This window comes from Notothenia rossii (assembly GCF_949606895.1).
Source record: "Notothenia rossii genome assembly, chromosome: 4".
NCBI classification, from domain to species: Eukaryota; Metazoa; Chordata; class Actinopteri; order Perciformes; family Nototheniidae; genus Notothenia; species Notothenia rossii.
The window spans coordinates 84,013,183-84,040,403 of NC_136902.1; the positions used below are offsets into that span (position 1 = coordinate 84,013,183).

At 40.5% G+C, this 27,221-nt stretch overlaps 2 protein-coding genes across 2 annotated transcripts; one reads left to right on the top strand and one right to left on the bottom strand.

Annotated features, from left to right (window-relative positions):
* Positions 1–6: 6 nt before the first annotated feature.
* On the bottom strand, positions 7–4,377 carry LOC307036510 (von Willebrand factor A domain-containing protein 5A-like; the record flags this gene model as incomplete). Its single annotated transcript, XM_079676888.1, has 12 exons — positions 4,203–4,377; positions 3,331–3,378; positions 2,579–2,781; positions 2,270–2,492; positions 1,977–2,137; positions 1,763–1,877; positions 1,481–1,656; positions 1,310–1,398; positions 876–1,020; positions 425–504; positions 227–341; positions 7–111 (listed from the first exon to the last, which is right to left on the bottom strand). Coding segments are annotated over exons 2-12 (1,455 nt in total), but the record flags the coding sequence as incomplete, so codon positions are not given.
* Positions 4,378–12,955: 8,578 nt separating this feature from the next.
* Positions 12,956–24,825, top strand: vwa7 (von Willebrand factor A domain containing 7). The gene is made up of 17 exons (XM_079676885.1): positions 12,956–13,178; positions 14,140–14,422; positions 14,814–15,047; positions 15,776–15,872; positions 17,810–17,944; positions 18,072–18,267; positions 18,393–18,562; positions 19,719–19,831; positions 19,949–20,065; positions 20,479–20,694; positions 21,304–21,436; positions 21,582–21,734; positions 21,823–21,915; positions 22,028–22,317; positions 23,046–23,182; positions 23,364–23,523; positions 24,040–24,825. Exons 2-17 carry the CDS (start codon positions 14,174–14,176, stop codon positions 24,586–24,588), a joined length of 3,042 nt encoding a protein of 1,013 aa, XP_079533011.1. The 5' UTR covers positions 12,956–13,178; positions 14,140–14,173; the 3' UTR covers positions 24,589–24,825.
* The last annotated feature ends 2,396 nt before the right edge of the window (positions 24,826–27,221 follow it).

The following is a 27,221-nucleotide window of genomic DNA, read 5'->3' on the forward strand; positions in this document are numbered from 1 at the left end:
CGTTGTGATTGGTGGTGAGAGAACAGTGACAGAGACTCCCTTCGGCAAATCCCACTTCACTGAGATATCCACCACAGCTGGTTGTAGAGCAAAACGCAGCGACTGCATCACCTGAGCGGTAAACAGCGTTTTACAAAAAAGTTGGCAAAGGCAATGGGTGTTTCATTTAATGGATATGAACTTTCCATTTTTCCTTAAAATTGATACAGTAACTGTGAAGTCTTACTTTGGGTTGCATCCTGTCAATGCCTGTGATGAACTGAGCGTAACCTCCTCCTTCTTTGGCCAACCCATTGATAAGAGCGGAGCTGGCCCCTTCCCCAATCCCGAAAGAGAAACACCTACAATACAGACATTTTGTTTTCAACACACACAGAACTACAACATATTCTGGAAATTGTGTGGGTGTTTCTCGAGTTATCACCTGTGGGAACCTGAATTCTTCTTCACCAGATTGATTACTTCTTTGGTGTTCCCCACTTCTCCGTCGGTGAAGACAAATAGCTAAGGAGGAGAGTTTACATTTAACTTCAAGAAATATAGCATCACACCCGGAAATGTGCAGCATGTGTTGTTGAGTCATCCTCATAATTATATGAGAGTTGTGTTAGATTGCTGTTTCAGTCACACACATGGTGTAAATGGGAAATTCTAAGGAACAAGGTGTGGCTTTATTAATGAGGTTACAGGCAACATATATTTGCAAAACCAGTTTAAAGAGTGTGTGTGTGTGAGTGTGAGTGTGAGTGTGAGTGTGAGTGTGAGTGTGAGTGTGTGTGTGTGTGTGTGTGTGTGTGTGTGTGTGTGTGTGTGTGTGTGTGTGTGTGTGTGTGTGTGTGTGTGTGTTTGTGTGTGTGTGTGTGTGTGTGTATTACTTGTCGAGGTTGATTGGGAATGCAGGCCTGGCTGTAAATGTGTTTGAGGGCCTCAAGGATCTCAGTTCCTCCCAGATCATCTTCCATGCCTTCAACCTTCTTCAGAGCCTCTTCCATGGTCTTCTCACTGTACTCCACACTCTTACTGCAACCAGAGTCACATTCATGGAGGAGGTCAGGTGGTGGTGAATAGCTATGTGGCACTAACAACTTCAACACTGTATTTCATATACCAGCTCACCCTACAGTCTTTCCATAGACTAAAGCTTATCTACAATCTACTGAATATATTTGATATTAAACAATCTATGGTTTTGCAGGATCACACAATAAGACTGACCTTTTTCCCAATGCTAACATGAATTACAGAGCGATATCAAAAGATTAAGCACATTTTTGTGGACTGAGTGAGATACAGTAAGGAAGTGACTCACGGGAAGATGTGTTCATAGCTTGACCCGAAACTGTAGATGTTGAAATAGCAGCCCATTGGTATACTCTTCAAGAGGAGCAGCAGAGTATCCTGAAGAGAGGAGAGAATAGATGGTGAAGACTACTATTTCAGAGGCAATGATTTTATGACTTAATTAAAACATAATGAATACCCTGGCACTGCCAATGCGAGTCTGTGAACCCTCGTTGTTGTTCAGAGGGACACCCATGCTGCCAGATCGATCCAATAAGAACACAAACTCTCCACATGAGGCGAGTGAAGACATCACAGCCTGGGGGAACTCGGGGTACAGACTCAGCATCACCACTGGATCCCCCATCAGAGTGCCTGGAACACAGGAGAGACAGAAGATGTAACAACTAATCTGGCTTTTTTTTTTTTTATTACAACATATAACTGTGAGGCTGAAGATAGTGAACTAAAGTGCACTAACCAGGCTTGGCAGAGGTCTGTCCTGCCTCCACCACAGCTGTGGGCTGGTGGGCATCTTTGTAATAAATCAGAAGTTCAACATCTTTGTCAAACTTGTGTCCTGCAGCCAGCTTAACCTGCAGGTCCAAAAATACAAAAATAAATATAATGAGGTGACACTTCTTGGTCTTAGTAATTAAGAACAATCACACAGCACATGTCAGCACTCTACCCACCGTGGCCTGGCTCTGCTCTGTGTTCAGATACTCCAGAGGGTCCAGGGGACAGTTGGACTCTACTTTAGATACAGGACGAGGAGAAGACACTCGGGCAGAGAAAGACAGACTGTAGGGCACCAGAGAGGCGGGAACAGAGGTCACCTGGACACCTTCACTACCTGTTAACAACACAACACAAGTTAGGAATATTGTGAGAAACAGTACAGCAGAGAGAAATTCATGCAGTGTAAATCTGGGAGCTCTATCGTATAAACCCTGCAGTACAAAAACATGTTGGCTGGTTTTCCTACCCTGTGGATGGTAGCGAGGGTTGAGCACAGCAGGCAGAACAAACCTCAGCCCTTCATCAGCCTGCACAGCCAGCTCAGTGACGTATTCCAGCCTGATGGAGGCACTCTCTCCTGGAGGTAGACTGCCCACACTCAGAGAGAAAATATCTGGACTCTGATCACTCTCCTCCAACAGGAAGGCCTGCTGACCGGAGCTCAGAGCGTCATCGTACTCCTCACGAGCCTGGAGTACAGAGGGAACTTTGAGCAACATTCACTGGGTTCACTGAGTTGTTAAGCTGCATTGTAGTGAGTGTTTCTCCAGCTCACCTTCTGTTTCTCCTTCACCTCAGCCACGATCTGTGTCTGTCCAATCGTAGCACTGAAATGACAGACAGCAGCATCTCCAGGCATAGGGAAGACAAACACAGCCTCCAGTGGTTTGTCCTCCTTGTTCTCATAGTTCAGAGTGGACACCACTGTAGCCACATGGTCCCTCACCTCCAGCTCCACCTCCACACTCTTCAGAGGAACTGACCGAGAAGGATACACAATGAAACAAATGTTTTTTTCACTCCAGGTAATAGAGGAATTTATATTTGTTATTTCCATGGCCCTGGATATATTATTACATATCAACATTTATGAACATCAGGTATTCTTTCTTTAAAGCTTTTTTTCTGGGTGCCATCATGATAACATCACACATTTTAATTTTAGCCCCCCAGTTTTTGGATTTGGTAGATAGTTGTTCATGTCGTAGACCATATAAATCACATGTATGAATTCTTATTTAGGATTATTTTTGAAAATGTGCCCAATGGCCTTTACAGCTAGCATAATCTTTAGAATTGTAATCTTACATGACTCCAGGTTATAGAAAAAAATACTTTTTTTATTAGTTTTGTTGAAACAACTGTACCTGGTTCCTTTTTAGAGGTTAGCAGACCACAGCAGATTATTTTTGAAAATGTGCCCAATGGCCTTTACAGCTAGCATAATCTTTAGAATTGTAATCTTACATGACTCCAGGTTATAGAAAAAAATACTTTTTTTAATTAGTTTTGTTGAAACAACTGTACCTGGTTCCTTTTTAGAGGTTAGCAGACCACAGCAGTTCTCCATTTTACCTGTAAAACAAAGAGCATATACATAATTACATATGAGATATTCTTCCTGCTGTAGAGATGAATGGTTATGATGTCCATCTACAAACGTCTCACCAAATACATATTATAACAGTAGTAAACAGTAACACACACACACTGGTGATTCAAGTGAAAGAGTATATCGCTGTAAAAAAGTGGGAAAAAAAACAGAATACTGGCATCAACAGTATGTGTCTGAAGACTTAGATCATTTTACAGCTGTAATAGTATCTGTCAGCATGTCATCCTTCTGTAGGCGACCCTTAACCAATTCCATAGGATTTAGCATGCAATCATGACACAAAGGTTATCCGATATGAACTGATGAGTATATCAAAAGGACAGATTACTTCTACAAACAGAAATTTACGAATTAAATGATTAAATCCCCCACAACTGTACACATATGTCATGCCAGATGACTTGAATGTGCGCATCTCTCTCAACAAATGTACTGTAATCCGCTATAAATAAATAATTAAGATCTCTTTTGCCTTGGGCTACTGCTCCACCCTTCCTGGTTCAGTCTGCGTCTTAAAAATGTGTATTTCAATTATTATTCTCTATAGGCCTACTTAGCATGCATTGTTATACAACTGTGTTATTTAGAAAAACAGCTGCATGCTTAATAATGACTACTTAATAATAGAATTTAAAAAAATAGGCTTATGTCACTGAAGAGTGTTTAAGTATAAAGAAAATAGAAGCTGATGTCTGTAAAGCTCAGATGTCAATTCGAAACAACAATATCAACAGAAACACGCAGTTACTAAAACGGGGTTTCAGCGCGTTCATTGTTATATTACCTCAGACGCTACAGTAGTTTAAACGGAGATAAGAATTCCAACCTGTCAGGACCAATGTTTCGTATCTGGGGTTTACTGGAGTTGCTGCAGGTGTGGGGAGGCAACTTTTAAAAAGTAAAGCTTACAAATACAAAAATGAAAGTCATGCTTTCCGGGTACGCTTGATTTCAGTACATGAGCGCTCCCGGTGGGTGGAGCTTGATGCAATATGAGAGCAGCTAACTCCTATCATTCACAAATGTCTCTGAAGTGCTACAAGAATGTATACATGCTGATAAATTGCAGATATTGTATTCTATTGTTTAATTAAAATCACAGCTTAGACAATCCTACTTCCTTGAATATCTTGTTATTGTTAATTTGTAAATTCAACATATGTATTTTCTACTTTCTTGTTTACTTCTTGTCTTTTAATTTTTATTGTACAATGCCATGTCTTTTTATGCTGCTGCAACAGAAACATTTCCCAAATTAGGATCAATAAAGTTCTATCTTATCTAATCTTATCTTTAAATGAATCAGACTGCTCTTCTGTTATTCTCTTCCTCTTTGCAGAAACCCCATTTGGTGTTGGACCACTTGTTGTGGTGTCCATGAAAAATAAAGACTTCCACTGAAGTGTGAGATTCTTTTTGAGGGACAATCATGTCCTGGACCTGGAAGCATTTTAGGATTTACAAACCCGAAATGTTTTAGAAAGTTTGTTAAAAGATCACCAAGGTTACGGCCGGCAGATCTTTAAGTTGTTCAAGTTTTCTCCATTAGCACCAAATCGTCATATTCTTGATCTGATGGGAGACTCACAATTCTACATTTAAAACAAGACATAAAAGTATTACTGATTCATACTCTGTGGCCATAAATCTACGCTAAACGCTCAAGGTTGGATTTTTCGTGTTTTTTGTCCAATGTGCACAAGGTTTCTCATAGTTTGTGCTGCACAAATAATAAAGCAGGTGTGGAGTTTTAATCCATTAATGCTAAATGTGTTAAAATCTCAAAGCTCTGATACACATTTAAAAGACAAATAGGAATCTACCAGGGGAAAATAGAAAACATTAAAGTGCAGGATTTTATTGTTGCTGGGTAGTTTAACGGTTGTAGGCAGAGGTGGGAGAAGTACTCAGGTCTAGTACTTGAGTAAAAAGTACCAGAGTGTAGGGATACTCTGTTAGAACTAAACGTTCAAAGAGTAAAAGGTACTCATAATTCAGATTGGACTATTTCAGAATAATATATTATATGTTTTGATTATAATTATTGATGCATTAAAGTGTTATCAAAGCAGGTAACAGTTCAGCTACTTTTAATTACTTTGTATACTGCAGGGTAACTTGTGAATTTACTCCAGGTGTAACTAAAGTCTTGTGTTGATTATATTTTGCATTATCCATCCAAATCTGCCATGACAACCACTTTTGATCCAGTTTCCCCCCTTGTTATTTAGATGAGTTAATAACTACACATCTTTGTTTAGTGTGCAGTATTTTGGTCAAGATTCAGACAATATCATGTATTTATTGTGGGGGTTGTTCTATGTTTTTGTTGTTTACTTTTAAAACATTTAAATTGGAATCTTTGAATTGGATTCAGCCGTGGTCACCATGGAAACAATCAGTGCATCTATCAAACCTCACCCGAGTGAAGACGTTAACCTGCGCAAGTTATTTAAACTACTCCCTCACAACGGTAAGAAATACAACATTTCTAATGCTGTGTGACGGTCTCTGCTTTACAGGAGCAACTTCGTTTGACTTGTAGTATTTTGTTCTTTATATTGGTAACTGGTAATGATATAGATGACCTGCTTTCTCTGCACAAGATTGGCTGACTTGAGTTGCTCGACTTAAATTGGGTTATTGTCGCTATTAATGTTTACGATATAAAGCCATAGTTCATTTTGAAGCTGCATGTATTTAAGAAATGCACAAACTAAAGCACCAGATACATCTCTATTGTTAGATTTACAAGTGTCTAGCTGGATCGACTCTACCTCTCTTTAAGCTTTGTGGTAGTGATTGTTTTGTTACATTACATGTCACACTCAATACTGTGGACAATCCCCACAGGAGCAATTTGGGGCGAAGTGTCTTGCCCAGGGGACACAAGACATGCTGACTGCAGTTTTGTCAAATTCAAGTTTCCAAGGTTAACATTTTGAATAACAATACATGTTTTTTTGTATTCTTGTGTTTAGTGAATAAGGTTTATGGTCATCGCTGTTATTGCATATGGCTGAACATCTGGTAGAAGATAACACAAGCTGCAGAATGAGTTCATCAGCAGAGGTAAGTTAATTTAACTTTTAGGTTGACTATTGATCAAATGAGATTACTGAAACAATGTCATTGTGTTAAAATTTTAGCTGTCCATTTTCCATCATGATATTGGTGGGAAAAAAATCCTTTTGATTTTGCATGTCATCAATAATATTTAATTGAAAGGATTCCTTAAAAATATGTGTCTGAATGCCAAGCCATTTGTATGTATTTTTAGAGAAAAACTAATTCAGCCTGAATCAAATAACCAATCAGGGCGTCTTTGTGCAATAGTTGTATCAAGTTAAGGATGTTGTATTTTTTCTGCAATCCTGTGTTTATTCAGTGGTATTTAAGGCTATGAGTCAGAATGCCTTTTCAGGTTTCATTAAAAACCTTACTATATTACTTCTGTCACATACATTTTTGACGCTAGACATTCCTATATGATTAGAAATTGTAATTTAAAATGTTTTGTCTTCTAATACACTTTCTATGTCCTTTTCTTTCTTTGCTTTATACTGTAGAAAGCGACCAGCAAAAACCCAGAGAGACCTCATGATGAACGTAAGGAGAGTATCATTGGAGAACAGCTGGAACAAGATCAGTCTACCCACACTGTAGAAAATTCACAATCAGGTGACCAGTGTAAGAAGAGTTTCAGACTATATATGGATCTGGAGGTCCACCGGAGAATCCCCACTGGAGAACATCCTTACTCCTGTGACCTCTGTGGGGAAAAGTTCAAAAATGTTAGCAATTTGAAGGTCCACCAGCGTATCCACACTGGAGAAAAGACTTACACCTGTGTCCTCTGTCAGAAAAAGTTTCAAAATGTTAGCTATTTGAAGATCCACCAGCGTTTCCACATCGGAGAGAAGCCTTACACCTGTGACCAGTGTGACAAGGGTTTTAGGCAAATAAACCATTTGAAGGTCCACCAGCGCATCCACACTGGAGAGAAGCCTTACACCTGTGACCAGTGTGACAAGGATTTTAGGCAAATAAACCATTTGAAGGTCCACCAGCGCATCCACACTGGAGAAAAGCCTTACACCTGTTACCAGTGTGACAAGAGATTCAGGAACTCAAGCAATTTGAAGGACCACCAGCGTATCCACATCAGAGAGAAGCCTTACACCTGTGACCAGTGTGACAAGAGATTCAGTAACTCAAGCAATTTGAAGGACCACCAGCTTATCCACATCAGAGAGAAGCCTTACACCTGTGACCAGTGTGAGAAGAGTTTCAGAGAATCAGAACACTTATTGACCAGTGTATCGCACATTGGCGTAAAACCTTCACCAGTGCATTGAGACTTTAGAAACAGTGATGTGGACTGTTTGACACAGCTTGCTGTTAAAAGATGTTGTTTAGATTTTAAGAGTTGTCATGAAGTGTTCTCAATAAAATTCATATGCATGCACTTCAGTTGTCAAATTGTATTTTTTTCAGCAGGAAAAATGCACAAACAAACACAGCTCCCTAAAGAGCAAAACGTTTTTCAAACAGAAAGACTCGATATCACTGTGCTACATTGCTAATTTACCAAAATGATAAAGCATAACACTGCTGAGCGTGTGTAGAGAACCTTCAGCCTCAGATGATGCTAGTTATACAAGTGCTTTGAGACATAAATACAATATGTTGCTGACCGATTTTTGAATGAATGATACTGATTTAAGACATCTTAGGGGTCTAGCTTTGTTCCATTGATGTTTATATTAGACATGAATTATATCATTGTTTATAAAGCGGCCCTGTAAAAAAGATTTTTTTGGTTAATATTTGTATGTTGTGCCTCCACTGTGAAATGTTTACATGCTTTAATGTTCAAAAAGGTCTTTATTTTTCTCCTACTGCCTGTACCTCAGCACCTCTTTTCACCCTCTGTCTGAAACCAGAGCCCCGTCTGCTCTGGACATTGGATTTATTCTGCATGATATTGACTAAGTGGTGCCTCAGCGGCAATTCGATTTTTGAGTTTGTTTTTAATGTATTTGTGTGTAGTTTAGCTGCTACAAATATAAATATATATCATTATTATTAAATCAATCACATTGGCCATTTTTGTGAAATATTCTTTAATTTTTATGAACACCCCCAGTGTAGTTCTGAAAATACAGGTGTCGATTTCTTTCAAAAATAAATCCACTGACTGGTGGTCCTCTCTATGAAGCAAAATGTCACCAAATGCAATGATACGCGTTTTTAATATGGGACTATGACAATTCTAGAAAGTTCAACAGACTAATAGTAAAGGCTTGAGAGCTCTTCATTAAATGTGTGCAGTGTTGCCCTGGGCTGCCATAACCAAGGCCGGATTAGTACCTCCAGGAGCCCTGGCATTGAGCACTCATGCCCCCCCCCCAACCCACGTACCAACAAGTTACAACACGCCTACCCAATCCTACCAACATGACCAATATTTAGAATTGTCAGTCAATCTGGCATGTCAAATCGCACACACCTATTTGTCAAAAGCAGGGACGCAGCCACATAGTTCAACCAAAGTAGTTCTAGCCTTTTGCCCTTTCAATCAAAAATCACAAGACAAAGATGCAATGGATAAGATCTCAAGACAGTGTATGGCTCAAGAAGACCTAGGTAATATCACTCAAAACCTCAGAGCAGCACCCCACTGCCAAAATATGACTGGCTGGCTGTACAAGTACACAAGGAGTTCTATTAGTCACAAACATTGAGAGTTACATAAGTAAAATATGTAGTGAAATTGTGTGGTTGCTCAAGGGTGGGGCTGTGATTCGGCTATAAACCGCTGCCGCGTAGTAATAAAGTTGAGCGCATACATAGTGAGACCTACAGTACAGAGACGGTTTAGATCATATATTAATTTGACCCTATAGAAAAGTGGTGTTATGTATGGTGATATTTATGTTGCCCATATGGTTAATCCGGCCTTGGCCATAACTTCTACATACAGTAGTCCCTGGCGTTTGCTCAGGGTTTAACAATTGACTGTAGAAATATACAGATGCGTTCAAATTCAATTTAGGTTTTGTAGATACCTTTTTTTCCCACTTTGAGATTAAAGAGTAAAGAAAAAGAGCATAAGGTCGGGACGTCACAGGAGATAGAGTAAAGATAATAGATAGATCTCACTGGTTTCTGAGATCACTACCCCTTCCTCACACTCTGTTCTAGTAGTAATCACACACATGCCTCCCTTATAAAGAAATGCTGCACCAAGCAATTGCATGTTGCCTTATATGTCCATGATTTTTAAAGGACGCAAAAATAACTCTTACTGTAGATGCAGCACTTTCCATAAAAAAATTGAATGATTTGGGTGTGTCCTGGACGTGAAGCAAGTCAAACTGAGAGGAGAAGCTGGACTGAACTTAGGATGGCCAAACAACAGGACGTAACTAAAGAACAGGCCAATTTGATACCAGCTCAACCTGGACCTCACCAAAGAAACAGATGCAGTGTCTTTTTTCAGCGATTGTCTTTTCAGTGTTACTGTTGAACTATAAACAAAATAAATACCAGACAGACAGACAACTCAAATGCAAAGGGGAAATACCAAACAGCATAGTTCTGTCAAGGTATTGACAACTCTAATGTATTTTTGTTGATTCTTGTATAACCTTTTCAGCATGTATGTTTGTGTGTCTGTGTGTATATGTTTAGCACTTGACTTAATTCTAGACAATTCAAATACTTGACAATAAAGGCTTATCTTATTTTACTTGTCAGGGTTGATTTGAAATGCAGGCCTGGCTGTAAATATTTTTAAGGGGCTCAAGGATCTCAGTTCCTCCCTGATTTGCGTCAATCTCTTCAAATTTGTTCAGCGCCTCTTTCATGGTCCTTTCACTGTACTCCACACTAGTACTGCTGTCAGAAACACACACACATAGTGCAGGTCCGGTTTAGTCGCACAAACAACTTCTACACAGCAATTCAGAATTCCCATCCAGTTGTAATACCAACTTATTAAAATTACTTCCCATAGACTAAAGGCATGTATTTACTGTACAGCAGTAGTCAAGCATATACACTTTGTAGGATTTATTCATTTTAAAATGTTGAGAGTGAGCAATTAAACAATCTTTAAAAACGATCAATAGTTTTGCAGAATCACCTCATATCAATGATTTGTCTGCTGTAAGAGCCATCATGAGCCATCATGAGCCAACAATTACAGAGAAAAGATTAAGCACATTTTTGTGACTGAGTCAAATACAATATGGGAGTGACTCACGGGAAGATGTGTTTACAGCTGGACCCAAAACTGTAGATGTTGAAATAAATGCCCGTTGGTAAACTCTTCAGCAGGAGCAGCAGAGTATCCTGAAGACAGGAAGAGAGAATATATGAAGACTACTGGATAACTAAAATCCTAAAAGCAACAACAGAATATGAAGGCACTTGTTCAATTATTTGTACACATTTAAGAATTTTCATTTATGGATGTGGATGAATAGGATAATGACATTTGCAATGGAACACCGTCACTAAAGTGTACTCACCAGGCTTGGCAGAGGTCTGTCCTTCCTCCACCACAGCTGTGGGCTGGTGGGGATCTTTGTAATAAATCAGAAGTTCAACATCTCTGTCAAACTTGTGTCCTGCAGCCAGCTTACTTGCAGTTCACAAAACAAACAAACACATATAATATATCAAGAGATACTTGTTTATAGTTGTGATAAAGAAGCACCCAGCCGACTTCAGCACTCTACCCACCGTGGCCTGGCTCTGCCCTGTGTTCAGATACTCCAGAGGGTCCAGGGGACAGTTGGACTCTACTTTAGAGACATGACGAGGAGAGGACACTCGGGCAGAGAAAGACAGACTGTAGGGCACCAGAGAGGCGGGAACAGAGGTCACCCGGACACCTTCACTACCTGTAAGCAACCGGAGACACGTTATGAATATCAGAGGCAGTACAGATTAAAACCTCATTCTTACACAAGTAAAAATGATTAAACACAGTTAGCATCAAAGGCATATCAACAGCTGTGGATGAAGGACTGATATTTTTCTTGCAGTGTAACAATACTCTAAGCAGTGTTGTAAATTAACTTTTACCCAAGTACTGTATAGACAGTTACTTTCACTTCATAGGTAATTTGTGTCCTTTTACTGAAATACATTTTTTAGTATCTTTAGTTACTTTGCAGATTTGGATGAATAATGTGAAATATAATAAACTCTTAACACTTTAGTAACAACTGGAGTAAATTCACAAACTACCCTGCAGCATACAAAGTCATTATAACTAGCTGTACCTTTACTAGCTGTGATGAACACGTTAATGCAACAATAATTATAATCAAATCATATATTTTTCTGAAATGGGCCAATTTACTTTATGAATACTTTTAGTAGTTTAAGTATATTTTGATGCCAATACTTTTGCACTTTTACTTGCATGTGTAGTCTGAGAGGCATTTCCTTGCATCGCACCTGCTCGCAGATGCAAAGAAAATGTGTGTGAATCATGAAAAGTGAAAATGAAGATATACTTAAGGACATTTTTGGGAATTAATAGAAAAGTTCATCAAAAAGAGAAATCAGATGAAACGGTAGACTTGAGATTTCTGTCAGAAACGCCACCTCTGGCTGGGAGAAATACGGTTATGTGTACGTGCTTATTGTGATGAAACAGGGTCATGAGGATGTAGTGTCTACAGTAAAACCAGCTTGAGAAAGTAGAACACAGAACAACATGTTACCACAAGTGTAACAGGAAACAAGCACCTGCAGCTGACTTCCAGTGAATCTGGAGGTGTAGCAGAATAGTTCCCACACAGGAATGTCCCTCAATGACTACACTAATGGTGTTACATGCTTTGCACACTGTCTAAATGTGGTTAATCAACTCTTGGGTGCTCATAAGATAAAATAAAACCAACTGAAAGACTTTGTGTGGTTTGCAGACGTGTTGCAAACATATTGTGGTCAGAGCAGTACATCTTTCTTGTTGGCCTCTTTGTATCATAAACAGAATATTTGTGTAATGTTTATGTATTAGTAACATACCAGCACTACAGCCCGGAAAGACAATAATCTCTTATTTTGTTTCTTTTTTGCAACATTCAACCCCACTAACTGAAGTTCAACACTTTCCCTATACCGTTGGCTAGCAACTGATGCCCCTCTTTGCATTGCCATAAGAAATGTGGGTAACCAAGGAGCGAGGAAGGGGTTGTAGTGTTTGCAGTTGTTTTTTTTTGTTTTGTGAGGAAAAGAGAGAGTGATAGATGGAGGGCAGGGGGGTTGGGGAAGGCCTTAGTTGAACACCCTGGCTGGTAATATATGCAGCCCTATTGTGGCGATTCAATGCACCGTGCAATAATGGGGGGTAAGGAGGGGCACAAGGCGGTAGGGGAGCTATGACGAGATGTCTTCTGCCTCATGTTGTGCCCCCATATTCTGAAAACACACTGAAGACCAGTTCACATAAACCAGGCTCTAGTCCCAGTTAAAAAGAGCTTCTCCCATTCGTACCTTGTTTTTTTTTGGTGTCACTGAGGATCTGGCAAAAGACAAGAGCCCAAGGAAAGACACATTTGAAGACTGGCTTATTTTGCTGCACTGACAAGAATGCTGTGATACTTCAGTTTCCTCTGCTGACAGGTTGCGGGCAAAGTCTACGCTGTCATATTCACGTACATGTGTCGAGAGTACACGTCTCAGCTGATGCACCATTGTCTCAAAAAGAGAAAAAGGTTTACCATCATGAAGTGAGGTGAGAACATTTTCCTTTTCAACATAAGCTAGAGTTTGTCATTGCCTGCTAAAATGCAAACCTAAAGTTAAATCAAAATGTATTAGGTGTTGAACTTATCGAACTTTGACAAAGGAAAGTTGTTATGAAGTTAAGCTTTTGTTAATACCTAACTTGCTTTAGTTTGTTTGATGACTTCCTGATCATTTATCAGGAAGATGAGAAGTAACTTAAAGTGAATCACAGTACAGTGATACACATACAAGTAAAACATTTGTATATGATGTTCAAACTACACATTTTAATAATCCATGTACTGGTGTCAGATATGTATTACTCCTGCAGAATGAGTGAAAGGAGCATTATTTGTGCTCTCAATTTAAACAGACAATGCCAATCAATTGAAGCTGCTCTGCTGAATGCTGGTTGGCAGAGTAGGGCAGTTGTTTATAGGCCTCCTGCTTTGTTTCGCTCTACCCCTTGTTACAGATCAGACAATGAGAACAAAGCCAAAGTATTGTATCTGAATAAAGATGGCAAAGAACAATAGTAGCCTCTGTAAAGACAAGGCTGAGAAAAATGTAAGGGGTGGGTTTTTTTGGCGGGGGGGAGGGTGGGTTAAGGAGTTTGGAGAGGACGGAAAAGGACACATGGATGACAGGCACAAACTGACCAAATTAGAACAAATCACTTCTAAACAATAGGCTTTGGGTCAATGCATATTCCCCCGTTTAGCAAGCGGAAAACACTTTTTCCATGACTACATCCTGACTCATTAAAGAACTAATTCCTTAACGATGGTTTAGTTCAATGTTTGAACACACAAAATAAAAAAATATATAGAAAATGTCATATTTATACGATTTGTAGGATATTGGCTAATTCTAATCTTTTCAAATCCAATTTATAAACTTGCCTATCTGCCTTTAATGCAGGAAATTGGGTACAAAACTGTATATTGTATTGCATATTTTTCATTCAGGTAGGATGTGAAGCACTCACCCCGTCTCCAGGACATGATGTCACAGGACAGAAGAAGAATTTGGGAAGGGAGTGGAAAGCAGATGCAGTTGTTTATTCTCGCCTACCTTCTCCTCCTGGCCTTACCATGCATGGGCTTCCTCCCCAACTTTTGGTCCAGAGTGTTAACGTTGTCATGGGACTCACACACACACCAGTACATCACTGAGCAGGCTATTCTCAATGTCACCCTGGAGACCCTGAGGAGCACCAAAACATCTCAGGGGAACAATGAAGAGGAACAGGTGAGCTGATCTCAGGGTTTTTACTTTACATTCAGTATAAAACAGTATTAAATAACTACTATTTCTATTACGCAAAGGGGTTGATAAAGGGACGTTGAATGAATGCTTGATTATTGCTTTCTTCTGTGTTCATATGACATTACAATTTAGCAGAAGCTTTTATCCAAAGTGACTCACATACACTACAATTTCTTAGACATGCCTACAGGAGCAGTTTGGGGTCAAGTGTCTTGCCGAAGGACACTTTGACATATTAACTGAAAGGGCTGACGATGAACCATCGCACCTCTGATTATTAAACACTAAAGTTGAGCCTGTGAACCGCAGCTGACATTGAACACATAACTGCATCTTATTCGAAATGATAAATATCAGCCTGTATTTCTTTTAGACCAGACTGGGCCGTGGCTTCTGGAGAGCTGTGGGAGAGGTGGTGAAGGCCAATGCGGCCATGGACTTCCTGAGCAGCACCAGGTCCGACCCGGTGTACCACTTTGATTCGGAGCAAGTGGAAAGCGCCATGGGGATGTTACGGCAGTTCTGGGCTCAGACTCTGCTCTCAGTACGGGCCAAAGAGTACCAAAGTGCTCGTCACAGCTTGGGACAGCTGTTTCACTCGCTGCAGGTACACAGTTGCACTGTAAAGAAACATCAGGAGGATTTGAGGAAGAGAGGAGAGGACGTTGATAGCATGCTTCCACATTTTAACCTCTTGGCTTATTATTGGAAATATTGTTCTAAATGACACCACATGTTATGTCAACCTTAATGGACAAATTAGAAATTACCTGCGAAATTCACAATAATGCAAAACATCATATCAAATTAAGCCAGATGTGCCAGATTAAGAGTCAACTACTTTAAAATATTGTTTTAGTGCTAAAAGTTGTATTTTTATGTAACCATAGCTACAGACACTACAATAAACATTTAAAGTGATTTAAAACACTTGTCTTTACAGTCAAAATGTCATAAAAAAATAAAGGGAGGAGACATGATCAAGAACATTAGGGATGTTGCTTTTGGGTTGCATTTTGAAGAGATTTTGCTTTGCTTTGATTCTTTGCAGTTTAAAAAAAAAGTAAAAAAGTAAATGTGGAGTGGTGATGTTGTGATGATGGCTATTATATAGTGGAGCATTATAACTTCATCAAATAATAAAAAGGTAAAAACTAGGATTGTCAACTTAAACACTTAATTGACATTCTTCCAAACTGCTTACATGGCCAAATTGTAATCATTTGTATTTTGCAATGGCTAAATATTCCCTCCCATGACGATCCAAGCATCCAAGTGTGCTGAAAATAAAAAACCTCAACTAGTGCTTTGTGTTTCAATCTTCTGCTTTACCAGGATTTCTACAGTCACAGCAACTGGGTTGAGATGGGCCAGCGCTCCATTTACCTCCACCTGCTGCAGCCAGAGGAGCCTGCCGTGCCTGTGGCTGAAGGTAATACTTCATATCTGCCTTGACATGTGCTTTTTACTCTGGAGTTATTCACACATTGTTCATTGCAATATATCTTGATTATCAAAATCAACAAAGGTGATGGCCTTCTATTGTGGTATTTATCCTCTGGATTCCTATTAGTCAGTCAGCCTTTGTCACTATTCATTTTCTGGCAGCACAAACTCGAGTGCAGACACACAGCTCAGTCAGGTTGACTTAGAGCTAAGATAACTAGACGAAAGGTCAGTTTGTCAATGGAAAGTAAGTTAGAACAGGCAGCAATCTGACTGGTTTCACCACCACACCAACATGTGGACATGCTTGCCCCTTTAAACAATAGAAAATATGATTGTACTATTTCTACACTGTTCAATGTTAATGACCATGAAAAACAGGTTTGCTGGAACGTGCCTGATGGACAGAGACGGGAAAACACTGAAAGTTACTAGTTGAAAAGTGAAGCATGACAGATAGATTATCATCACTTTGCCTGCAAAAATGCTCATATTCTCTTGTTCCAGCTCCTCAAATGTGAGAATTTGTATCTAGAAAACAAATCGCCAGATTGATAGGAAATAAAAATGATCTTTAGTTGCAGCCAGGGGCGGACTGGGAGGAAAAAGTGGCCCGGGGATTAATTGACAGACATGCCCACTTAATGCGCGGCATGTATCGGCCGGCCGGCGACGAAAGTATGTTACTTAACAAAAAACCCTACGCATTTAATGTTATTTTGGACAATTATTCATATAGTAATCACATTACCTGAGCCCTTGAGTTGCCTAGAGCAAAAATAGTTACAGCATATATTTATTGATTTTAATGTTAACAGATCAGATGCAATAACATTTGGACCCAATTTGCCTGACTTGACGCATGGAATAAAACATGGGCGTAGGAAGCATCCTCAATGTGGGTGAGACAATTTAAAAGGGGGTGTGGCAGGTGGTGGACCTCTCCTCCTCTAGGGGGGTCTGGGGGCATGCTCCCCCAGGAATCTTTTTTTTTTTTTTAAAGTTAAATGCATCAATCTGGTGCACTTTGAGAGCAAAATTAGGGACTACATCTACATCTCTCAACACCCATATGAAACAGAACTGTAAACAGATTTACTTTTTCTTTCAACATTTATTTGAACAGCAAGTGGAGGCAAAAGTGACTGCACCCAAAACAATAAACCTGCTAGCTAACTAGCCTAAACTCAGTAACAGAATGTGGGCAACAGGATCTTCTCCACAACTTCCCCATTTTCTATCCTACGGGTACAGGCCCCCCCCCCCCCCCCACCCCCCTCCCGTATGCAAGCCCCTCCCTCTGAACCCAGGGCTCGCTACAATACTGTATACTGTATACATAAACTATACAAAAACGCCTTTACGCTTTGGAGCTTGTTTATCCATCTGTAAGCAACTGCCAGCTATGTCTCTCAGTCACTCACTCCTGATCGTTCACTGCGCAGTGACCGCTGCTACGGGCCTGATGTGTGAAAGTGAAACTATCTGATAGATAGAACATAGGTAACCTATCAAAACGGCCCAGCCCAGCCCAGCCCAGCCCAGTGGAGTGGCCGGAACACTTACAAATGTAACAGGGGGTGCGGGCAGGTGGTGGACCTCACCACCTGACCGCACCCCCTGTACTAGCCGGTAGGATTTAGCAAAAAAGCAGCCTACATTTTGAGTTATATCCCACATTAATGGTCATCATGACTATATACAGTTGTATGGACACATAACATGTAATATAATATGATTTATGTCATGCTATTAAAATAAATTCAGTGATGAATATGTTAAAAATCAATTTCATCCTATGTAATCATTTAAATGTAGGAAGTTACTTTACTTTTAATAATTGTTCAGACTAGTGAGAGCTGGCTGATGCAAACTGTGCCCAAACAATGAACATGACTAACCCTTCTTCCTCTCTGTCTACAGAAGACACTCCTACCTGTATGGAGTGCTTCAGCGCCACCTGTCGAGACAACCTCCAGCCAGGACTGACAAACACACAGCGAGAAACCCAGCTGCTCACCACCGGCTACTTCAGCACTTTCCCTCCAAAACCTTACGGTACATCAGAGGAAAACTTTATTAGTGCAGTCCAAAAAAGCGAAAGATGTATAACAACAACAACCAAATGCTTTCTTTTACTTTCCTTCTTTACCTCACTTGACAAAGCTTTGACTATTTATTTCAGGCAAATGCAGTCATGGAGGTATTCTGGACAGTAGCCGCTATATGGGGGCCAAAGGGGGCATCAACAAGGACAGCACCTCCCCTGTCTTCTCCCCTCACCACTATCTCCATATTGAGGCTGCTAATTTGGCTATGGAGGCCACCCTGAGTGTACTGAGAGACCTCGGAGACACTGTGGGCCCTGAAACGTTCCTCAGGTAGGCTTTGAAAACTGTTTATGGGTAGTTCTTGTATTTCCCATAGTGAAAACACAATAGGGTCCCCTTATTTGGTTAGTATAGTATTTAACTTTGGATTGTTGTCTTACAAACCTGCTTTCCAGGCTCTTCAGTGTGAAGCAGATCCCTGCGTTGGTGTTTGTCATGGACACCACAGGCAGCATGTTTGAGGAGATCACTGCCGCTCGCTTCAGGGCTCACTCCATCATCGAGAGCCGAGCCAGCAACCCTGGGCTGCCTGGCACCTATGTACTGGTGCCTTTCCACGACCCAGGTGAGAACAAACTGCTTATGTTTAACAATTATAATTCAAAAGCTACTGTGATACTTACACCTGAATAAAGAGGAAATTCAAACATGCTTTTAATGACCTTCTTAGAACCACAAAGGAATGCATCGAACAAAGAAATGTAAATCACTGCTTTACCACAAATAAGATAAAAACACCTTGCCACCAAATGAGTTCACCAAGAAAAACATTTTTATTCTCCACTTCAATATCTACAAGCTTTGTCCACCTCAAAATAAGTCCTCCTTAAAGAGGTCAAATAATACATCACAAAATGACCAGAAGACCTAAAATGGGAGTTTAGGTTATTTCTTCAAAATACAAACAGCAATCAGGAAAAGCAATGCGTTGCAAAAAAACCCCCAAAAGAATCAAACCACTGGATGTGGTGAATAGTATTCCGGTCTTGGCTTGATTTCCTCATCTGTTCAATGATAATGGTCCTTAAGTCACACTGATTTCCTTGTTCACTTTAAATAGATAATATCAACTATTAAAAAGAGCTGAATAATTTCCCCCCTCTCAATTGGAGGCTGCACGGCTCCTCCATGTGTCTCCACAAACATTTCCTCTCTCTCCAGCCCAAACTGTTCTCTTCCCTTGTCCCCCCAGGCCACGCCCCCCCATCTCACCTTCGTGGCAGTTACACAGGATTATGTGGAAAGAGAGACTATATCTTTAAATTTCCTCTAAAGTTATTTTGTTATTACCTTTTATTTAAAACCCTTCTTTTGAGTTGCCATCATGTTATGAAATATAAAAGATAATTACATTGTTCATCATTATTCTCGTCGTCACTGAAATATTGTAATGAGTATGGAGTGATTATTGTGGGGATCTATACTATGGCTAATTAGGATTATTGCATCATTATGAGCATTTCAGCAGGCCATATTGCAATTTGGATTACATTGAAATTCTTTTTGCAACTCTACTTTGTACTAAGGGAAACGGATAGTGACTATAGCTATTTATTTACCATATAAACAGCTGTGTCAATCAAGAGTTAGTGAATGAATGTTTTAACTTTAAATGGGATGTAAGGCCTTCCGAACTTTGGTCTTGCTAAATAAGTTCAATACGATGGAAGGTCTGCTGTTGCTGCTTGCCATCTAACACGTCTATCTCCTGCGCTCTGCAGAGGTTGGACCCGTGTTTGAGACCGATGATCCAAACCAGTTCATCCAGCAGATGGATAACCTGATGGCGCTGGGAGGAGGAGACGAGCCAGAAATGTGTCTCTCTGCCATTCGGGTACATTTAGATGCTGTTTCTTCTGTAACAGTGTTCAGGTGTTTGAACACATTATACAGTATTACAATTGAAATCATGTGTAGCTGCTAATTTTCCTTCATTGTTTTTTTTTTTAAGCTGGCCCTCACTCACAGTCCTCCACTGTCAGAGATCTTTGTATTCACTGATGCGTCCCCTAAAGATGCCCACCTGTTTGACGCTGTGAAGGCTCTGGCACTTGAGAAACAGAGCAAGGTAAGATTTTATATTTTAAAGCATTTTTATATAAAAAACACGTCATTATCTCCGGTTTTGCACAAATGCATTTGGAACTTATGAGAAAATGCTCTGATCTGAAAAGCCTACATCTAAATAAAATGCATTATATTGTTACAGCTCACAAAAAATGTAATTCTTCTGATGACATTACCAATTAATTAATTATTAATTAATGACAGGGCCACTCAATCATAAAGAAGTTATCTATGTTTGCAGATATTTACTTAGTTAATAAGTGTAAAAGGATTATGTCAATTGCATTTTAGGATCTTTTTGTTCCTGTAACAAACTTTATAAGTACACCCTGTATTGTGTACAGAAATGGAGACATTTTATCATGTTATTTGCAGCTCAAACATTGGTCACATTTGGGGCTGATTTTTCCACAGGTGACGTTTCTTCTTACTGAAGACCCCAAATATACAACAGAGAGCAGAGGCAGGAGGAAGAGGAGGAGGAGGAGGAAGAGGGAACCTTTGTCTCCTGACCGTTTCTCTCTTTACTCCACCCTGTCCTCCCTGTCAGGAGGTCTGACGATATTCACCACCAACTCTGACATCCGCTGGGTCTCGGCCATAGTGGAGGATAACACAGCCACTGAGAAGGTGCAGCAGCCAGACACTGTGCTGGGGGTCAACCTCTACACTGTTTAACCAAATCAAATGATTTTTAAAGGCAAAGAAGGCAGAAGTGAATACCCACGTTTTTGGATTTTGATCCCTTGCCTCAACTCAAGTCCTTATCACTGATTGCTTACATATACTGATCGTGACCAGCAATGTTTTCTGTTTTATTTCAAAAATGTTGAAGACGTTAGAGGCAAAATAAACTGTCAAACAAACCACAAAGCCACTGAGACAAGCTAAGTGAAAGTCTGAACAAATATTGATTGTTATGGTCTCAGTAACTGAGCTATCATTCAGCTGTGAATATCTTCAACCACATTTAGGAAATAGTATCTGAAAAACAAACATCTTTAAACATGCATTACATCTCTTCACTTTTTTGCCACTTAGAGGTAGTGGAAACAAGCTGTACGTTTTCACATTAGCACATTATAAAGTTGCCTATTATTTACATATGCAATAACATTATAATTAATTTAAATGTATGTGTCCTTACATGTGAAGAATGTAAGCTCTCTTAATGGTTTCAAGCCCTTTCTGGAAAACAAATATTACACTCATGGGCATATTTTTCTTCCTCCTCCCCAGGTGACCCTCCTCCATGTGGAAAACGACCAAGATTTGATGTCCTCCCATTCCTTCAGAGTTGACAGCTCAGTAAAAAACATCACACTGCACATCACTGGCATCCTGACAGAGTGCATCCTGACCAGTCCGTCAGGTATCTGTGCAGAAAATATATTAGTTTTATAAGCTGTTGGTGGAAGCTCAATCCAACACTTTAACTTCCTCATAGAAATCTTAAAATACCACTACTTCTTGATAATAAAATAATCCCAGATGTTCATCTTCCTCTCCAATGTTAGACCAAAGTCAGTCTCTGCTGAGCGGGGACGGCCCCCTGGCAGCTTTAGACCACTTTGAGGGTCTGTACCGCATCAGCCTGCTCTCTCCCACACAGCCAGGCCAGTGGAAGCTCCAAGCCAACAGCGACGGACACCTCACCTTCAATGTGATAGGTAAAGGAAATGTTGGACACATAAGATATGAACTAACTGCACTTGACCTGATAAAAGACACAAATATTTGCCTCTTGATCTGCACCAGGTGAAAGCAGTGTGGATTTCCTGTATTACTTTGCCACGGTAACCAATGAGACACACCCAGGGTTAGAAAGAGTGGAGGGAAGTCCAGTAGCAGGTGAGAGATTGGGATTTTTGTCTTATACATTTAGAAAATGTATCAATAACAGTCTCACAACGAGGAACGTGCTGACATTTAGCAAAACCGCATTGTGATTTTGATTTCCCAGGTGTTCCTGCCTTTCTGGTGCTGGCTGTGACGGGCCTGGCTCCGGATGAGGAAGCGTCTTTCAGTCATGTGACGCTGCTGGGAGCTGACGGGGAGAGCCTTCAGCAGGTGAAGCTGAACGCCTCCTCCTCTTCCTCCTCATCATCCTACTCTGTGGAGGAGTTGGTGGGATGGGTGGACTCGGTTCCCACAGCTCCTTTCTGTGTGCGACTAACGGGCCGAGACAGCAGAGGGAACAAGCTGGAGAGAGTTTCCACAGAGAGGGTTCAGCCCACTCACGTTCAGATACAGGTAATGATAAACAAAACATTTACTGTGATGTAGGACACAACTTAAAAAACATTATTGGTAGTAACTTCAGCTTTGTGTCACAGTTCATAACTTTTTCATTGAAAACAGCTCAAATATCTTTATCTAAATGTTGCCTATGTTGGAAGGTGACAGATGTCCATAGTGACGAACCTGTAGAGACATTTTCTTTTAAGCTTTAGAGAGCGTTTTAGTGCCTTTTTATTTTATGTCCTGTAACTTTACTGTTTTGGCTCAGTCATTTCCAGAACAGGCTACAGGCTGCTGTTTTCAACCAAACAGTTGTGTTAAACCAAGCACTAAACAGCAGACAGAAAAGTTAGCAAAATGTAGACATTGTGGAGCATTTAGCCAGTAAATAACCAGATTCTTTCCTCACGAGAAGCGAATACTTATGTAAGCACTCTCCCTGCCATAATACTGTGTGTCAGTGTTGTGTTTACAGCTTGATCTGACCGAAGTTTACATAACTCAATTATTGTAGCATGAGTAGAGATAGATACAAATGAAACACTGACCAATTGATTTTCAATGGAAGTCAGAATATCTCACTATTCAAAATGTGAAATGATGGCTTATCCTTAACCAACTTTTCATTCAACTCTGTGTTGGTGGGTTTTCGGATTCATTACATTTCACATTGATGTACCTTAATTCCACTGGCTCTTGTTCTGATCATATTTCATTGTTATGTGTCTCCATTTCTCCAGGTGTTGTCTGTCCCCCGCCTGATACCCGGTAACAGCACGATGGTGGACTTTGACATCCTGAACCATGGCCCGGCCCGACTCTTCAGTCTGACTGCTGATGACGACTGTAAATATCTACATCAGAGAGGACCTCACAGGTAGAGCAAAAATAAAAGAAACGTAAATCTCCTCGCCAAGATTGGACTCTTATATTGCCATTTCATTTCTTATTGGTCATCACTGCTATCATAAAAATAGATCATGGAAAAGAGAATGGCAAAAATAACGTTTTATACATTTTGAGGACTGTTATAGTTAATTAGAATTTCTGTTCCTCAGCTTCCATGTTGCAGAACAAGGGTCCTTCCGCGGTCAGGTGGCCCTCCACACCCCTGCTACGGCTCAGGCAGGAGCTACCGTCACACTCACACTCACCGTGCGCGCTCTGGACTCCTTAGACTCAAATTACGCAGTGGCCTATTTGACTGTGATCCCTCCGGTGAGCATCAACAAAAAAAAAAAAAATCACATCCTTTGATTGGAGCTTTATGATTTTATCCAGAAGTCGCCTGTATTTTTTTATACACACATATTCAATTATCTTAAACTATGTACATTCGATTGTCTCTGTATTGCTGTTTTATATTAGGTTTATTTGCACAATTTAAAATGCAAAAATATAGCAAAGATAAGAAATGATGTGTAGAGGGACAGCAAGGGACAGGACACCCACTGGACCATTTGAAGCCTCCAACTAAAATAAAAAATCAACACAAAACTATACAGACAATAATATGACTTAAGGGTTAAAGGTGTTTCAATGGTTTTGCACAATTTAATAATACACACACATAACAGATAACAAATAACAACAGTGCAGTAAGAGGCAAAACATTTATTTAAAGCTTCTCCCTAAAAAATAATTTAAATCAGAATTGTATATTCATGATATGTATTGCTACTACTTGATCAAGACATTATAAAAAACAAATCACTTCCTTATTTCTCCCTGTAGGATCCGGACACGACCCCTCCCTCCTGCTCCGCGGCACGAGTACAGTCCACCTGTCCCTCCACCTGCACTGAGTCCAGCTGGAGTGTTTCTCTGGTGGTCTCAGACAGGGGGCGCTCCGGCCTGGCCGCCCTCCAGCTGCAGAAGGGTGAAGGCGTTCTGACTTTATTCCACAGCCCCCCACCCACAGAGGAGAGCCTGGAGGAGACCCAGCATTCGGCACACAAGGATACAACAACCATTGAAGGCCATCATCACCACCATCACCACCACAAAGCCAGATTACAGAGAGGAGACCCCCGTCTGAATCTTACTGATTGGGTACCGGGTTTGTCTCAGCAACTGTGGGCGAGGTACTCGTCCAGCTGCTGCTCCCCTAAAGCTGAGCTGCTGGTGTGGGACACAGCTGGAAACATGAAGCGCTGCCGCCTAACATCTGGCCAGCAGACACAGCTGAGAGACAGGAGAACAGAGAGCAGCGGAGCCAGAAGGATTACACTCACCAGCGTCTCCGTCCTGGTGGGAGGTCTGCTGGGGTCTTCTCTGCTCTAGGTCCATGGGATTACAGATGTTTTGCAGGTCAAACTAATCTGTGTGTTGATCACTGGAAAAGAGATAATAGAGAGACAATAAGGACAGAGGTAAAACTGAACAAAACTAATTTAGAATTGAAATAAATGCACTTGATACAAAAAACTGTCCTTTTCGATGATAATTTGATTGCTACTGTAATTTGTGAAGAAGTTGCACTGAATAAAGAATAAATCATTTTATATTTACTGTCACAAACTTGAATTATTTGCGATTACAATATCTGATATCATGCAATATACAATGCTCAATAAGTAAATAATTACTTTTTCAGGAAGGAAATTGTACAATTCTGATGGAAATAATAAATAAAAATAGGTTTAAAGCAACGTTGCAAAGGTTCATAAATAGAGATAATTAAATACTTTAAAGTGTGACTGTAGGGGTCTGTTACACACATCCATATTAATGTGTCTTAACATTACTGTCACTGATTTTTTTACCTATTTCTTTTGTCTAAATTATTATTATTCTATACATATCCTCATACATTTATATTCAATGTAATGGTATGTTTTTAACTGCTGCTTCATTTCGGACCGCAAAGATGATATAAGATGCTTTGGAGTATTTTATTAGGCGACTTTAACTTGACCGAGGCAACATCATTAATTGAGTCTGATACTTGTGATTTTTTGAGACACAACATTTACAGAAGTCTTGACAAAGGATTTAAATTGCTAACAGTAGCTGCTAAGGGATGTTGTTCTTACACAGACCTAATGTACAATCCATAAAAAAGTCAACAGATCTGAAAACCTAGGATTGGAGTTGTGCAACTTGAATTTCAATGAGACATTAATCACACATGTAGTCAGGTTCATTATAACTTGATTTTAACTTTCGTGGCATTTTTGTGGGGATTTGCTGAACTATACATTTTGGAAAGGGTATTGTATAAGGATTCAGAAAATCCATGCTTCCATTTGCCCAGATGTCTATATGGCGGCCATATTGGAATTTCCAAAATGGCCGCCTTAAAATGTAGGTTTTGTAATATCTTGGCTTCTAAATAAGCTGGAACATTGATTTTAACATCCAAACCTACATTTTCAGGGTCAAGGAATACAATGGTGGTAGTTACAAAGGTACTACATTTTACAACATTAACCCTTCGATGCATGAGTCGGTCGAAAATGACCTGTGCAAAGTTGGTTGGGCCTGCTGAAAAGCTGGAAACTGAAAAGAGGACCAGAGTTGTTGACCGAGCCACACTGACGGTGAGCCAGAATATCATGTATGGGTTCAAATCCAGTGCACAGGTAAAGTACAAGTCAAGCAGTGAATCAGCATCATTTAGGTCACCCCATGCACGACAGAACCCACAGGTTTTGGGACTGGCACTGACTATCCACCATGACACACGCAACAAGAAGCTGATGAATCTGCTCAATGCTCATGGCTACTCTGTTTCACTTGGTCGTGCCCTTCTCATGGAAACTGCTCTGGCCATTGCTGTTGTAGAAAACACCAGAGCGCACCAAGGCCTATGTACCACCATTCCTGAGGAAGGGGACCTTTGTGTTTTTTTCAGCAGATAACACAGACTTTGACGAGGACACTCGTGATGGGAAAGGAACCACCCACGGGACGATCACTGCATTGTACCAGAAGATTGATCCTTCTAAATAACCTGTTGCAGAGCCTCTCATCATAGATGATGCACAGAGTCTATCAGTCACTCCCTACCATGTAGACATACTTCACTGTGACAAGCCAAAACCGCAGCATGCCAAGAGGTCAGAACAGTTTGCCATCAGCAAGGGGATCTCAGAATCCTATCAGCTGACACATCTAGGAAGTGTTGTTGCATCTGCATTATCCAGAATGAAAGCAGGAGAAACTTACAGCAATATTCCAGACTGGGCAGGATACAACTCACTGTTGTCTGAAAGCCTTCCCTTGACACAGGTTGGTGCCTTGCCACTATTGCCAGAGGTGGCACACGAGTGGTCAACTCTGTTGACTGTGATCATGCAAGCAAATCAGCTGAGGAAGTTGGCAGTTGGGGAAGATCACCCCACAGTCATTACCTTTGACATGGCCCTCTATGAGAAGGTGGTGCAGCTCCTAGATGTCAGACCTCACCTGAAACAGATGGTTGTTCCCAGACTGGGTGAGCTGCATGTCGTCATGGCTGCCCTCAGAGCTCTTGGTGCCTCCATGGAGAACTCGGGTATAGATGATGCCTGGATGGAAGCAGATGTGTATGGTCCTGCCACAACAAGGCAAATCCTGAAATGCACACGCTACAAGTGAGCTCTCGATGCCCACATCTACTCGTATGTAGCACTCTATGAAATGGCTCTGGAGGAGTTCTTCAAGGACAACCCACAACTGAAATATGTGTGCCTGTAGGCAACAGAGGGAGTAGAAGCTGCCTGCTCAGAGGGTAAAGACATCAAGGCTGAATCTGTGAAGCAAGTCAACAGGACCCTCCTGGAAGCCACTGCTGAAGTCATCACAAAATTCCAAGAATGGGATGAACAAAAATCCCAGCATGCGATGTTCAAGGCCATGATGAGCTACCTACATCGGGTGGAAACAATCCTGTTCTTCGTAGCAGCAACTCGGAATACTTGTTAGGATTATGT